The sequence below is a fragment of the Phycodurus eques genome, chromosome 4, assembly GCF_024500275.1.
Source record: "Phycodurus eques isolate BA_2022a chromosome 4, UOR_Pequ_1.1, whole genome shotgun sequence".
NCBI lineage: Eukaryota > Metazoa > Chordata > Actinopteri > Syngnathiformes > Syngnathidae > Phycodurus > Phycodurus eques.
In genome coordinates this window covers 23,137,356-23,154,128 of record NC_084528.1, presented here as the reverse complement: position 1 = coordinate 23,154,128, position 16,773 = coordinate 23,137,356, and the positions used below count along the sequence as shown (strand labels likewise).

General features: G+C 41.5%; 1 protein-coding gene across 1 annotated transcript; it reads left to right on the top strand.

Moving 5' to 3' along the window:
- Positions 1-3,098: 3,098 nt before the first annotated feature.
- ctsk (cathepsin K) lies at positions 3,099-10,805 on the top strand. Its single transcript, XM_061674706.1, has 8 exons — positions 3,099-3,220; positions 4,533-4,659; positions 7,254-7,376; positions 7,451-7,603; positions 8,707-8,925; positions 9,063-9,228; positions 9,578-9,686; positions 9,782-10,805. The coding sequence occupies exons 2-8, from the start codon at positions 4,534-4,536 to the stop codon at positions 9,879-9,881; spliced, it is 996 nt and encodes a 331-aa protein (XP_061530690.1). The 5' UTR covers positions 3,099-3,220; position 4,533; the 3' UTR covers positions 9,882-10,805.
- The last annotated feature ends 5,968 nt before the right edge of the window (positions 10,806-16,773 follow it).

The following is a 16,773-nucleotide window of genomic DNA, read 5'->3' as shown; positions in this document are numbered from 1 at the left end:
TTTAAAATAAGGCTGTATTTTTTCTAGAAAAAACATGCAATATTAGAATAATAAATGTGTATGTATTTTTTAAGAAATGGGTATTTCTGCAAAAAAAAAAAAAACATTTCTCAAAAAATAATATTTTTTGAGAAATGTAACCATCTTATTTGGGAAAAGAATACTATATTTTCATTGATAAAGGCTAGAAAAGTCATTTTTAGAATAATGTTGTTGTTGTTTTTATGGGGGCGGTGAGCAAAATGTTACAAATATAATCAAGAAATAATATTTTTTTTGCTAATAATTGTTTTTTGAGTAGGGACAAATGTAATTTTAAGAGACTTCTCCAACAGTAGTAATATTTCTTGATATACTATTCAGAGAAAAAAGTAATATTTTTCAAGAATAATGTCAAAGAATATATTTTTTTAGAATAAAGTGTTATTTGTTTGAGTAAATAGTCACAATATTAAGAGAATAAAGTACTTTTCTTCTCCAAAACAAAGTTGTATTTTTTTCAGGAGAAAAAAAAGTGTGATAGGGGAAATAAGTGGTATTCTTCCAAGAGTCGTTGTCTTTTTTCAAGAAGAAATCCGCTGAATTATTAGAATAGGGTTGTATTTTTATGAGAATAAAGTTTTTAAAAAATCAAGACAAATTATTATTATTACGAGCATGAAGTCACTTTTTTTTTCTTATTGTGGCGAAAAGGGCTTCATAATCACAAAAATGACTTTTTACAATTAAAATCTTAATTCTTTTCTCATAGTATAATATTGATTTTCATTTTTTATATCTTCGCTCTATCAAACCGTTGTACAAACGCAAAGATGACCTAAGCGGAGCAAAGACCTCAGTGGCTGATTGGCGAACAAATCAGCACTGTGGCCACACCCCCTTCAATCGAACGCACACACATTCACACCGAGGCTGCGACCTCCTCACCTCTGCCGGCCGATCGATGGCGACGCACGTCATCTCATCATGTAAAGTGCTGTCGCCATCTTGGAGGAGCTTTAGGACACTCTCGCTCTCCAGAAGAGTAAAAGATGAAGATGGGGCATCATCAATCATGACCCAAGGCGAGCACGGCGGTCCCGCGGGCGCCACTTAGCACGTCCTAGCATTGCAACACCGCCGAGGTCATTTGTGACCTTGAAAGGCAGGAAGCTGTGTCATCGCTTTTTTGCACTAAAACCTTCAAATGGCCAGCCACAAAGCAGCCATGTTACATTAACTTGTATTTTTCAAAAACAAGATATTTTGAAGAAAAAAAAGGACTGTTAGGATATTAAAAGCCTTCAATTGTCACAAAACAGCCACGTCAGTGCAATGTCTGCATTAGCAGGCGTACCTAATAAAGTGTCCACTGCCCCAGTTTCGCATGTCGGCCGATGTGTCAGATCACACATGACCAATGTTTATGTATATTTAGACATGTTCATGTTGTTCATGTACAAATCAGGCGTGTGACTAACGCTATGAGGAAGCGCTAACGATAGCGTGCGGCCCCCAGATTGTCTTGTGCTTGTTTCCATTATGTGATGAGCACCTGAGGATATGTCATTTGAAGGTTTATAAAACGGTCAGTCATTGCCAAATATACACTCACTGGACACTTCATTAGGTACACCATTCATTGACATACAATGCAAAAAGTCAGCCTTTAAAAAGATATTATTTCACCGATCATACCTATTCTAATAAGATGCATGAAAAAGATTAGGAAGCCATGCCTGAAATTGACCAGGAAGTCAACCATTTTTTGGTAAATTCCTTCAAGGGCTTGCACTTGGACAGACTCCTACAAGGTCCGTTCATTGCAGCATGAATGTCCATTTTGGAGTCCTCGAGATTTCCCAAACCTTATCAATGAATCCTGGTGAAAATGGATGTATTTTCCAGGTCGTCAACACAACCCTCCCAAAAAACTCAGCGCATCCCTTGGAAAAATCTGCCCCTGACACTACTTTCACCAATGGACGCAACGTTTGGTGGACATGTAACAGGAAGCATGGAGAAGTCTCAAGCGCCCATCCCCGAAATTTAACGGGAAGTAAGCAATTTTGGTTTGAAGCAACGGATTTCAGTACCTTGGCAAACTCCAACCAGGGAATTCTCCTAAATGAACTCCAATTGGAAGTAGCTATCCAAGACAAATGGGAAATTTGTTTATTTTTTTCTTGTTTTTTATACCAACCCAATTGGGCAGAGCATGGCATCAAAGTTTGACCATTTTGAGGATTCAGCATGAAAAAGTGGGTGCGGGTAACCTTTAATCGCTGCTTGCAGCACGGATTATTATTGTGCTTGTAGTATTTCAAGAAGAAATTTGCATTTCTTTAACAAACAAAACAAAAATGTGAAAAAAAAGTTGTAATCTTACGAGAAAAAAGTCACCAAAGGTAACGTAAAGAATAAAAGCTTCCGTTTTCCGTGTATTGAACCATATTGCCTCGTGCGTGTAGTCCTGATGAAGTGGCCAGTGAGTGCTGGCGTCAGGAGGAATCCTCGTATCGCCCCCAAAAAACATTTACTTTTCAGAAAAAAAAAACAGAAAAAGGCCTGTTTTTTCAGCCATTAAAATCGCATTGCCAAAAAGAGCAAGCCATTTTATCTGGTCAATATTTTGTACAAATAACAGACCCACGTTGGGACTGAGCAAGATTTGTGCAAAAGTACGAAATTGACCAGATTCGGGCGTAGGAGGTTTGCGCCCGACAGTGATGATATAATATATACAGTATGGTAAGTGTTTGAAGTAAAGGCAAATCATATTAATATGAATGTGTATTGAGCAAGTTTCCTCCAATAACAAGACAAAACATTTTTAAGTGGTCTTTTTTTTTTTTTTTTAACTTTCATTGTAAACTAATGAATGTTAAGCAGTTGTTATGATGAGTCCTAAATCCACAAACTGAAAGAGGACCACTCGTGATGTTCTCCTATTACAATCCTGCTTGCTTTTTTTCCAGCCGTGTCAGCAGACTTCCTGGATAATGAAGTGACATCACGCTGGCCCTCAGAGTGAAACCAGATGTCCTCCTCCTCCTCCTCCTCCTCCTCCTCCTTCTTCTTGTTCCTCTGCACAGCTCCTCCCCGGACCCCGAACTGCTCTTGTAGTTCCCCAAAAATCCAGTACATATAAACCAGACGCTGACCTACTTGTGCATTGGACCCGCCCGGCTCCAAAACAAGACCACTTGAACAGAACCTGACGGGACTTCTGGACTTTAAGGTACGGCAACTTTTATGTTTGAAATTTTGATGTTGCACACAAGGAACATTAAGAAGACTTCAAATGTCTCCTTCTCCGTGTTTACCGACTAATTAACACAAGAGGTGACAAAAATATTCACACACCTTACTTATACTTAATAATTTAAAACTACAGACTCTAAAATGTACTTAAGTACAGAAGTAGAAATGAATTTTTGCTATCAATTGTGTACAATACATGTTTTGATAACTTGGCACAATGGGAAAAAACTTCTCTAAACACGCACAAAAAATAGTTTTACTCTTTATTAATTTAATAGTGCAACTACTGAGGCGAAAAATAATCAAATCTTATGACAGATTGTTTGTTTTTGTTTGTTTTTGTTTGTTTTTGTTTCCCACCATTGCTTATTTGTGCCAAACATTCATACCGCGTGAATCATCTAAACATGAAAGAAGTCAGTGTGTGTTTAGTTAGCTGAGTGCACAGAACCTCGTCCTCATTGGTTACCATGGTTACGGTAACACTATGCAGTGAACCCTGTTGAGCCTTGGGATTCATTCCAGACCCACCTCCGATAGGTGAAAATCTTGCCTTTTTTTTTTTTTTTTAGTATAGTTCTATCCCTTTAAAGCGTATTAAAACACACTCGAGCTTATTAAAACACACTTTTTAAAATATGCCTTAGGTGTCAAGTTATGGTAGACTATCAAATAACATCACTTTGTGGAAAGGAAAAGAAGACTCGCTTGTACAGTTCTTTAAATAAGAGGCAAACATTACATACAATATGAAATGCCATAGACAGGCTAACAGAAATTTGCATATATGTTACATTAATTAAGCTCTTTAACCCTTAACTTATCTCACCTGTTTTAACCCCTAACTTTAGTGAACCCCCGCTTATCGCGGGAGGTACGTTCCAGACCCATCGGTGAAAGGTGAAAATCTGTGATATCCAGACCATTTTAGTAGTTTTATCCCCACACACTGAAACATATTGAAACACAATTTAGTGTATTCCTTAGCGTATGTTCTCACTTTCTTGCTGTTAAGAAATGTCAGGCTATCGTATAACATCACTTTGAAATGAAAAGAAGACTCTCGCTCTCCAAATAAACTCTTTATGTCACGCCCAGTTAAAGTTTACTGTAAAACATCCACATAAAACAAACTAGAATATTATATATATAATATTGGGTATTCACACACTAAAATGTTCAACCAAAACATATAATTTCGTATAATGTCTGTTAGCTTAATGCTAACGTAGAAGGGCAAACAGAAATTAGCATCGAACATAAATATCGTTTATTGTTTGTGTGTGCAGGATGTGGCAGCGTTGTGTTAGCGTGTTGCTGCTGGCCGTGTCGGCTGTGGCCCGTCTGGATCAGGTGACCCTGGACAGCCAATGGGAGCAGTGGAAGATAACGCACGATCGGGAATACAATGGCTTGGTCAGTCTTTTTGTTTTTTATTTTTGTGTGTTCATCATGCTTCATCTTTGCTCTGCAAATTGATCCCGATGCTCCACTCTCAAAAATTTGCCAATACGAGATAAATTGCTTCGATTAATTCTTTTCCAGCCAGCAGTTTTAGAGCAATTTGACGGATCTTTCAAGACCTACAGAACATTGTTTTGAATATGTTTTATGGCCTATCTGTGTGTTTTAAAAATCAAATGTGGCCCTTCAACCCTAAAGTTCGCCCACCCCTGGTTTAAACTGTAAACCAACCGCGAACTATACTATTTTTTATTTTTATACTATTTTTGTGGGCAAAAAAACTAATATAATTTCAAACGCATCCTGCAACATTAGCCTTGAAAAATAAATAGCTTATAGAAGATTTGGGCGGGGGAAAAATGCGGCAGAAGTGGGAGAACACTGGTGTGTATGTCATCAAAATATACATTTCTATTATTCTATTAGTGATTTTTATTTGTGATTTTTTTTTTTTTTTTACTTGGTGACACATGGGTACTCATTTTTTTAAATACCTACAGTATATCACAAATGACTCTAACTTTAATTTGGCACCTTGCTGCACCTCACGTTAAGCAGCGAGCTGTTAGCAATTAATCAGCTGTTCATTTCCACCACCGCCAATAGCGATCCAGACCTTTCTTTGCGTCATCTTGAGAGTTTTACCACTCCGCTTTCTCTGGCATAGCCTTGCCTGCCTGCCCTAACCGCTTCTGGAATCTTCCATCACATTGCTGTTCGCTGCCAAGCTGAGGCGAGTCATGCTAACACGGCGCCTTAGAAGGAACGTGCCGGACGGCATCTCGGGCCATTCAGAAAGAGCACAAACATATGTGGAATGATGTGAATAGGGGAGTTTTCCAGCCAGTAGTTTTACCGTAGTTATGTTCGAGTTGGGCGGCACGGTGTACGACTGGTTAGAGCACCTGACTCACAGTTCTGAGGACTCGGGTTCAATCCCCGGCCCCGCCTGTGTGGAGTTTGCATGTTCTCCCCGTGCCTGCGTGGGTTTTCTCCGGGCACTCCGGTTTCCTCCCAAAAACATGCATGGTAGGTGAATTGACAACTCTAAATTGGTGTGACTATGAGTGCGAATGGTTGTTTGTTTGTATGTGCCCTGCGATTGTCTGGCAACCAGTTCAGGGTGTACCCCGCCTCCCGCCCGACGATAGCTGGGATAGACTCCAGCACGGCCCGTGACCCTAGTGAGGAGAAGCGGCTCGGAAAATGGATGGATGGATGGATGGATGGATGTTCTCGTTGGTCTACTGGTGACTCGGCGGAGATTCACTGTGCTCGTAGTTTAGCAGAGTTACGATGTCTCACACATGCGTAGTCTTTAATTGGCATGTTTTGTGGCAACAACGAGGGAGGATGTCCCGAGACTGCGATCTGATCTGCTTTTAATCGTCCTGATTAAAGAAACCAGGCTACGGCATCAACGAGCCGTTTGTGGCTAATTAAAATGTCGATTTGACCCATTTGCCCAGATGGATGACTTTCAATTTGTCTGCCTTACTTTGCCTGCTTCGCTCAAGTCACCATTGACTTTTTATCCCACTAATATGACGAGGTCACTTATTGGGTGCGCAATCGAATGACATCCGATGCAAAATTAGCGCACCAAGACGCAATGAACGGACGTTTGCACCCTCTTTTTCATGGCGAATGTTGACTTTGATGCCATGCTCTGCACACATTACATGCAAAGGCAAAAAAGAACTTGGCAATTTAGTGTCATCCATCTGTTGCCCATCTTCTCTGCTTCTGCTTGGAGCTCACTTTGATGACTGGAATTCACCCAAAATGGCTGCTTCAAGCCAAGATGGATGACTTTCTGTTCAATTTTGGGTATATGGCTTCTTGAGACTTTTTTTTGTTTGTTTCGATCAGTGAAATTGGTGTCGGGGGCTTTCTTTTTTTTTACTTTTCAAAAATCTTCATGATACATTTGTCCACTCAATTTCTTGACAGTCGATGAAATTACTGTCGGTGGTTAACTGAGTGAGTTTTGGGGTTTCTTGTTGGGAACCCCTGAAACAAACAATTTTCACCAGCATACAGTACATGCAAAAATGGAGGAGTTTTCAGGCATGTTGAGACCCCAAAACAGCAATTCCAATAGGATGAAAATAACAATGCTTTCTTTGAATGAATAAGGCAGTCAAGATATTATAAACGGCTCATGTATGATACAGTCTAGTCGATGGCGTCAAGCAAAAGTGAGCATTTTTACGTCAGTGAACGCAGAATTTTTGCATTAAATGTGATGAGATGGTGTACCTAATGAAGTGTCTTGATAGTATGGAAAAACAAATTGAGTATTTATTCGATCTCCTTGTTGTTCAGCTAAAGGTCCATGCACCAGTATGCATTTTGTCTCACCAGTAAGACAATTCGGCACACTAGTAGAACATTTGTGTCTCATTTGTAACCTTTTTTCCATTATTAGTGTCACTTTTGGCCTTCTAGTATGACCTTTTGCTGGACAATAGAATAAATATCGAATCATGCTGGACACCTCATCCCAGCTGTCAATCACTCTCTGTCCACTTACTTTCGGCCAGGACGAGGAGGGCATCCGACGGGCCATCTGGGAGAAGAACGCGCTGATGATCGAGGCCCACAACCAGGAGGCGGCGCTGGGCATACACTCGTACGAGCTGGGCATGAACCACCTGGGAGACATGGTGAGAAATTAAGCGACAAGTCAACAGACGTCTACATCGGAGTCGTGGGATGTGACATTTTGGTGTCGGCGCAGACGTCGGAGGAAGTGGTGGAAAAGATGACGGGCTTGGAGATCCCCATGACGAGGGAACGCGGCTTCACCGTGAGTCCGGAGCAGCAGGCCTACGCGTTACCCAAGTTGGTGGACTACCGCGAGAAGGGCATGGTGACACCCGTCAAAGACCAGGTCAGGTTGCGACTCTCAAAGTTGCAAGCGCAAAAATCACAAATGATGTCATCATCACGCATGATACCATGAATAGATAAATAACGTGCAGATTTCTAAATGGTAGCTCGATTGTGTTCTTAAACATTACATTATGGCCATTGTAATTGTGAAACCATATAAATATTGAATTCGCTCCTCATAATATTATACATACACAACAAATTGATCGATAACTCGTTTTGAAATCAGAAGTCAAGAATCATTGTTGGTTCAACTATTGTTCAAGTTACTGTAAAAAGGGGTTTAGTAACCAAAAATGCTATATCTCAACGTATTAGTCATTACGTATGACCATTTGAAATTTTGGTGCAGATTTTAGCAGAATCATGGAAGTTAATACATAATGTACTTTTGTGGGCCACGTAAAATTATAAGGCAGGCCAGATCTGGCCCCCGGGCCTTGAGTTTGACACCGGTGCTGGAGGTAGTAGATGCCTCTGGATAATTTATTTTTTTAAAAGAATGCATAAAATAGCATATTAGGTTATGCATACGACTTCTTCATGCCTACATTTTGAGAATACATTTTTATGATCATGCAAAAAGATTAGAAAAGATGATATCTCAAGCAGTGAAACGCTGCTGTTCAGTGGAAAAACTCAAGAACCTTAATCAGACTGAATCGATGTAAAGTTTGACAGTGGTAGTAATTTTGCTTCCAGATTTATATATTTTTTTATTTTACGACGCGTAAAATAAAAAAATGTGACTATTTCTTCCTTAGTTTTTAAATCAATTTTATAAAAATGCAAAAGCTTCTTTAAATAATATAATAATTATAACGATAGTAATAATAATAAATAAGAATTTGTTTAGATATAGTTTAGTATAGTAATTTGTATACATTGTCTATAAACAGTACTGTGTCCAGAAAGCCTTACAGATACAAATATATTTCAAGTGGTGAAACTCTGGCACCTAATGGACAAACAGAAGAATGCAAATATATCGAATCAGACTGACTCGATATATTTGCGTGTCGTAGAAATGAAGTAGGTAGAAATGTATCAGTAATAATAAAAATAAGCGAAGATGTTTGTTTGTATGGTTTCTTTGCTCAGGGTTCGTGCGGCTCCTGCTGGGCCTTCAGCTCAGCGGGGGCCCTGGAGGGTCAACTGGCCAAGACCACGGGTGAGCTGCGGGACCTTAGTCCTCAGAACCTGGTGGACTGTGTGACAGAGAACAGCGGCTGCGGGGGAGGATACATGACCAACGCCTTCAAGTACGTGAGGGACAACGGAGGCATCGACTCGGAGGAGGCCTACCCCTACGTGGGACAGGTGAGCGCTCTTTTGCCAAAAGTCCACTAGGATAGGCTCCAGCTGCACCCGAACCCTGGTAAGAACAAGCGGTATTGAAAATGGATGGATGTGTTCTCGGGTTCCGGAGATCTTGAATTGCGCTGTTTCCCCCGCAGGCGCAGATATGCCGCTACAACTCGTCAGGCACGGCGGCCGAGTGCCGCAGCTACAAGGAAATTCCCGAAGGCAACGAGCACGCCCTGGCTGTGGCGCTCTTCAAGGTCGGACCCATCTCTGTCGGCATCGACGCTTCCCAGGGGACCTTCCAGTTCTACCAGAGAGGTCAGTGAACGCAGCACGGCACCTCACATCTGGTCGCGCCACGCTAAGTCACATCAAGCCATGTCATATCTTGTCGTGCCATGCTGTATTATGCCAGGCCATGTCACGTCACGTTGTGCCATGCTGTACAATGCCAGGCCATACCACGCCAAGTCATGCCACGTCGCCAGAGCATCACATCCACTCACAGCACGTCATGCCAGCGTTTACAGCTTGCTACGTCACGCCACGTCATGTCATGCCATGCCACATCACACCAAAACGCAGAAGGCCATATCACATCATGTCACGCCATGCCATGCCATGCCAAGTGATGCCACGTCATGCCTCCTCCCTGTCACCTAACCAGGCATTTACTACGACCCCAACTGCAACAAGGACGACGTCAACCACGCCGTGCTGGCGGTGGGCTACGGCGTTACACCCAGGGGCAAAAAGTACTGGATCATCAAGAACAGGTGTGACATCATCATCGTGTAACATCATTGCATGGATGCTGTCGCCATGGTTACATTTAAAAAAAAAATTCTTTTCACATCTATGTTTCCGACAGCTGGAGCGAGAGCTGGGGCAAAAAAGGCTACATCAAGATGGCGCGTAACCGTGGCAACCTGTGCGGCATTGCCAACCTGGCCAGCTACCCCGTCGTGTGAGCGCCTCGCGCCTCTTCTTCGTCTCATTCCCTGGGGATGTTTGGCCGTATCCATGGCGACCAGTCTCGGGTTTTTTTTGTGTGTCTTTGCGGTTGTTAGCTGCTGTTTGCTGAAATGTTTTTGACTTGAATGCGCGCACATTTGCGGCGTCGCCGGCCGACGCAGTTCTACGGAACCCCGGACATAACGGGGGGGGGGGGGGCTGGTGATATTTGTGCTCACAATATAACCTGGGCACAAAATGCTCATTTGTGGCCACGAAATACTAAATTGTGGCCACGAATTAGGTATAACATGCTCTCAAAATATCAATTTGTGCCCATGAAGTAGGTATAATGTTGGCATAACATACAAACTAATATTAAAATTATTCCTGGACAGTTATGTAAGCAAATGGAGCGCATCTTCTGTATATAATGTTCATTATTCATACCCACATAGTATGTTCCTGGTCGATTTTGACACAGGTCCACAATACCCTGATATCAATTGTTCATATTAAATTATAAACGACAGATCTTAGGTAGCCTGCTTGACAAAATAAATGGATGATGGATGCTTCCCCCCCCCCCCCCTTCCAATCTCATGCCTGGGGGGCTCTGTACAATTCAGCACTTTTATTCTGATCATTATTGTTATTCGTGTGTAAAAACGATGTTTTGTTTGAAATGAAATGAAAGGCAGTTTTTGTGACGTCGCAACTGGCTTCTTGGGGGGTGTAGTACATATTTGGGCCACTGGAGGGAGCTGTTGATCGTCTTTTCGAAACACTGAAGAGGAAAAACGACCATGAGGACGTCTTTCACGTGCTGCACGCTTTTCTGGATTTAAATCATGGCTTTTTTATTTGTTATTTTGCATTATTATTATTGTTATTGTTTTATCAAATTTGTAGCTGAATAAATACGGTTGGACGAAGAGGAACTTGAGCGACACTTTCTTCATCGTCCTCTTCATCAAGTCAGGAAAACTTCACTTCTGAGATGTTTGATGCAGGCGAGTTTCATCAACTTTACCTGAATCAGTCATTAGTATTGGTATTGTTATTTAAATATAACGATCATAGCACTAAGGCGAGTTAGGTACTGAAGTATAGTAATGAACATAACATTTTGTTTTGACAGTCTTGGTGATGTATTTTGCATTTCTCTTGTGACTGCATGCGAAGTTGAGCAATATTAATATTTTTGAAAAACTAACAAGTAACAAGTAGTGGGTTTTTTTTCTCACAGCGTTGCTTGAAGTTAACTTTCATTTCCTCATCGTGTGGACAGTTGACTGCCACTTGCACACTCCTCATGCGCACTTCCTAATTATTATGAATATCATTAGTTTTAATCTGTTGTAGACTAACAAGTCCTCAAGCTGGAATTCATTATGGAATTTGTGAGTTATATTTTCGTTCAGATTCTGGTAAAAAGTTGAAAATCGAAACTATTCACAAACTTTGGCACACACTAATCAGATGCATTAGGAGAAATGTTTATCATAATTAAGTTGCAGACCTGATGTCTGTTTTTAATTATTTAAACCAAAACTGTAATGTTACAAGAAATAAGTATGTGAACCCTTTGAAATAACCTGGATTTCTGCTTAAACCGATCCTAAAATGTGATTTGAGCATGATCTAAATCACAACAATCGACAAAACTCAGTCTGCTTCGCCTAATACCACACAACAATTAAAAGTATGTCGAGCCCTCGGCTAATGACTTCTCGAAGTCCTAATCAGTCTCGAAACGAGAGTCAATCAATATGATGAGGTTAAAGCTGCCCTTCTCTATTACAAGACACGCAGCAGTTTTGATTTGGGAATTCTCAAGAAGCATTGCCCAATGTTAACTATGCCTCACACAAAAAAGCTCACGTCACGTCATGCCACGCCACTTCACGCCAAGTCACGTCATGCCACGCTATGTCCATGTTACGCCACATCATATGTCACGACATATATGCAATATCATGTCATGCCAAGTTTAGTCGTGTCACGCCATGTCACACCAAGTTACACCAAATCACATCCTGCCACGCCATGTCATGTTGCGCCACGTCACGTAATACCACGCCATGTAATGTTACGCCACGTCACATAACGCCACGCCATATAATGTTACGCCACGTCATGTAACACCATGCCATGTAACGCCACGGCATGTAATGTTTGGCCACGTCACGTATGTCACATCACTTTGCATTATCTCACGTCATCCATGCATTTTCACGACATGCCAAGTTATATCTTGTCACGTCAAATCACGCCAATTCACAGCATGCAACGCCTCACGTCGTGCCATGTCATGTCACATCGCACCACACCACATGTCACGACAAGTCACGTCATGCAAGGTTACATTTTGTCACGCCACGTCAAACCAAGTTGACCCAAATCACATCCATATTGTCATGTCATGCCACTTCACACCATGCCACTCCAAGTCATGTTTCACATCACGGCAAGCCAAATCATGTCATGTCATGTCACTTTATGTCAGGCCAAGTTACATCTTGTCATGACATGGTCACGGTACTCCACATCACATTACGCCACGTCATGCCACGCCGCTTCACATTATGGCATGCCACGTCACAATATGTCACACCACATCATGTCTTGTCAGATCATGCCACGCCAGGTCATGAGACCGATTGTCTATAAATGGCAAAAGTTCAACAGTCTTGCCACTCTCCCTCGGAGTGGCCATCATATAAAGCTGCAAGTCATTCCAAAGGATTCACTAACTTTTTCAACCTACATATTAATAGCTGCAAGTCTCATATGTAAGTATCGCTGAATCAAGTTAGCAGGCTCGGCGCTAACGAGGTTGCTAATCGTCGCGCTGCACGCGGCGTTCGCGGCGGCCATGTTGGACATCAATCTGGACGAGCGCTGGACGCTGTGGAAGAAAACGCACGGGAAGTGTTACGGCAGCCAGGTTAGTGGTGTTTTTTTGTGTGACCGCCGTGTGTCTTGACACTAGTGATGCAGAACGTTTTCTCTCTGTGATCATCCAGCTGGAAGAGCTTCATCGCAGAGGATTGTGGGAAAAGAACCTGATGGTGATCACACTGCACAACCTGGAAGCTTCCATGGGCCTCCACAGCTGCCAGCTCAGCATGAACGTCCGAGGAGATCTGGTGGGACTCGAGCTGCTTGGACCATACCAACACATTCCGTTTTCTAGCATTTCTGCGTCACATCTGTGTTGCATGGAGTCGAAGCCAAGCTATCATAAGCAATGGGGGAATGTAGTACGCTCGTGTATGTAGTCCAATCGTCCTTGGCTGGAATAGTAGTTTCCAGGAGACTCCATGCAACACAGATGTGAAGTAAAAAAAAAAGAATCCTACAGTTATATCACAGATGAGGGGCAAGTCCAAATTTAGAGTTGCATCTTTAGTGTAGTACCACGTTGTGCCACAACACGCCAGGCAGCACTGAGGTCTACTGGAACACTTGCAGCAAGAAGAAGAAGAGGCAGAGAAGCTCTTCAACTAAGCTCCAGTAATCGTGGTTATTCTCACAGAGACGAGCCAATATGAACCTGGGAGAATGGTTGTTCGCTCTGTTTGTGTGCATGTGTTGCTACTCCATCGGTGTTAAGGTAGCAGGTATTTGGAGGTTTATAATTATCGGAACATGTATGCTAATGTCTGTTAGCCCGTTTACGGCGTTTAGCATTATATGTTATCATTAAGCTGGCAGACTTCCATACGGCTTGGTTGACCAATTGGGTGTTTATATCTATACAATGTTTAATTCTATTTCGCTGTGCGCCGTGTTTGTATGCATTTCTGCTACGTGTGCTGAAATAAAAATGTTTAGGTCTTTAATGACCATAGCATCTATGCTAATTTCCATTTGCCTGTCCATGTCGTTTTACATGACGTTATCATGAAGCTAGCAGACGTTTGTCAGACAAGCAATTAAATGGTTTGGTTGAGCACGTTGGGGTCTAACTTTACAGTGGACCCCCTCATGGTCACTGTGACGTATTCACGAATTCACCAATTTGAGTATTTTTTTTTAACCATCCCCTATTAATTATTATTATTATTTGTGTTTTTCCCTGTTTACTTTTTTTTCAGCTTTCTTTTTCATGGCAATTACAACGGCGCGTCAATTATTCGCTGCTTTGCTATTTGCGATTGGGCTCAGACCCTATTTCCATGCTGCAATGTCTAAACGTTTTGTTGTGTCAATTTTGCGATAAATGTCAACTCTTGCAAAGATTTTCACCTACTTACTTATTTCCTGTTTACAGCAAGAAGTTACTTGACAGAGACTGTGTTGGGTTACAAATGAGTGTTTTTATTTTTTCTACTTTTTTAGTGCAACATCACAACAAACAAGTTTCACATGAGGTATTCAAAGGGATTCTCTTGAGTTGCTGATAGAAAAGAAAAGAGAAGGAAAAAAAATAATTCCCGCCACGTTCGTCCGACTCGGGCTAGGGGCCCAGGAAACGCACTCAGTCAAATATTAGCGTTCCCTGCGGCGCCTTTCCCCATTAAAGCTTTTCCTTTGGACTGGGAACGAGGGAGCGGGGCTGGCTTCTTCTTACAAATGTGGAAAAATAGCTTGTGTCTCCTACTTTGATTCTCGGATGACTTTCTGGGGAAAAGTCCCGCGATTCCGGCTTTTTTTGGGAAAACAAGGAACAGGCAACGTTGATTACAGCAAGAACCTCCTTGCTTGGATTGTCACCTCCTTCTCTTTATTTTTGGTCTTGACAGGGAATTTATTTACACACAGAACACGGATGTAAGGGGCAGAATCTTTGGCTGGACGCAGGCCCACTAGGGCCCTGCTTGAGATTGATTCCAGCTATTTTTTTATTTCATTTTTTGCGGGGGGGATTTTGGACATAAAAGGATGAACAAGAAGAAGAGACAGATGGGACGGACAGACAGACACCCTGACGGCATGGAATTCTTTGGTTACGGAATATCTTCTCACGCGAGTTGAGGTAGATGGTCAAGTCTTCATGGACACAAAAGGAAGTCGGGGAATAGGTTGTGTTTGGTGGGGGACACAGTCAAAAGAGTCAATGCCTCAGTTCCACTTGAACAAAATAACACTGTCTTATCAAGATCATGTTCAATACTAGAGATTGCAATTTCTAGAGAAATTGCATGTGAATGCTGAAGAGCTAACACTGAACTGAAATCCGTACATTCAAACATTTTGAATGCGAGACTGAAAAGAAAAATGCTTAATTGAAATGATAGTGGTGAATTGTTCAAACGTATCGATACATTTCTAGATGTTTTTTCATGGAAAATGTGAAATATTAAAACAAATAGAGGAATTTGGGGAATTTGAAAAATACTTCCCAAGATGCCCTGCATGAGCAGAATAGTTTTAAAAATGTTTGTTTGGAATTGCTTGAGAAATGTGAAAAGAGGTAAATGTGTAAAGTGTTTTGTGTTGATTTGGGAATGTTGTCAGGGAAGTGTGGAATACTGGAAAAAAGGTCTGAATTTGGGGGCTATTTTGAAGCTGTAATGGTGTGAATTGGTTGAGAAATGTGGAAGGAAGAGATAAATATGTAAAACATCTGCGCTAATTTGGGAATGTTGCCCCGAAAAATACGGAATACTGGAAAATGTGGGAATGTACAGGGGGAAAAAGTGGTTCTCAAGGTGTCCTAAATGAGCTTAATGGTTTCCAGTTGGAATGGTTTGAATCTAAATATAAATTAAAATGGAATATTACTGTGTAGGGTAGCTCTTAATTTGAGATCTTTATTCTGAAAATGTGGAATTTTGGGAATGTAAACATAGTTCCTAAGATGTCCTGAAAAAAAAAAAAACATTTTGAATTTGGAATGGTTTGAACTGGTTGAGAAATGTGGCAGGAGGATGTAAAATCTGTAAAACGTCTGCATTGATTTGGGAATGTTGTCATGAAAACAGTGGACTGAAAAATGTGAGAATTTGGGGGATGTCCCCCAAGATGGTCCGAATTTTGGGGATAATTTGAAGTTGGAATGGTTTGAATCAGTGGAGAAATGTGGAAGGATAAATTACATTTGTAAAATGTCTCTTTTATTTAAATGGGATTAATTTGAATGGAAAGTGTGGCATTGTGGGAAAGGTAGGAGTTTGGGGAAGGCGGAAAGTGGTTCCCAAGATGTCCTGAATTTCATGACTATACCGAAGTTGGAATAGTTGGAATCGGTTGAGAAATGTGGAAAGATGAGTGAAATTACCAAAATGTCTCATTATTTTAAATGGGATTTATCTTTATGGAAATTGTGGAATTGTGGGGAGAGATGGAATTTGGGGAATGTGGAAAAATTGTTGAAATGCGGAAGGAGAAGCCTGTCGAAAAACTGTGGGGGGAAATAATAAAAAGAAGAAATATAAAGAATTTTGGTGCAGAATACCAAACGCTCTTCAGCATTCCCACAACAATCAATACTCGTGGTGCTTTATCAATCCTCTGAGTGCTCCATGCATCAGCAGCAGTCTTCGATCTTTGGTTATTAGGTGTTTCTTTTTTTTTTTTTTTTTTTTTTTTTCTTTTACTCTTTTTCCCACTTCAACCCTGAAAGAGTCTTTCAGTTGCATCCTCCAGCCACCAGGTGGGGCCGTGGGGGCGGACTAAATTGTGCATGAGCAGCACACTGGATTGAATGCCTTACCTCCTTTATTCTCGCTAAGATTCCACCCGACCTTGGAGCATTCTTACAATTGTTACACATTAAACTTTAAACAGGGCCCCCTCCCACAGTCATCATCCTCTCTGATCCCCCATCCCCCACGCCCCCCAACCACCACCCCCACCCTCTCCAAAGCCCTCCGGTGTGTCCGAGAACGAACACCCCAGCAAATACCCGCAGAGGACTCCTTTGAAGTCTACTAGGAAAGTCGATGACCTCCTCCAAAA

What these genes read in the sequence shown, in the direction of transcription:
- ctsk (XM_061674706.1), top strand. Translation starts at nt 4,534, where the DNA reads ATGTGGCAGCGTTGTGTTAGCGTGTTGCTGCTGGCCGTGTCGGCTGTG. An exon ending in ATCGGGAATACAATGGCTTG is followed by an intron (nt 4,660 to 7,253) that starts GTCAGTCTTTTT and finishes ACTTTCGGCCAG; the next exon opens with GACGAGGAGGGCATCCGACG. An exon ending in CCTACCCCTACGTGGGACAG is followed by an intron (nt 8,926 to 9,062) that starts GTGAGCGCTCTT and finishes TTTCCCCCGCAG; the next exon opens with GCGCAGATATGCCGCTACAA.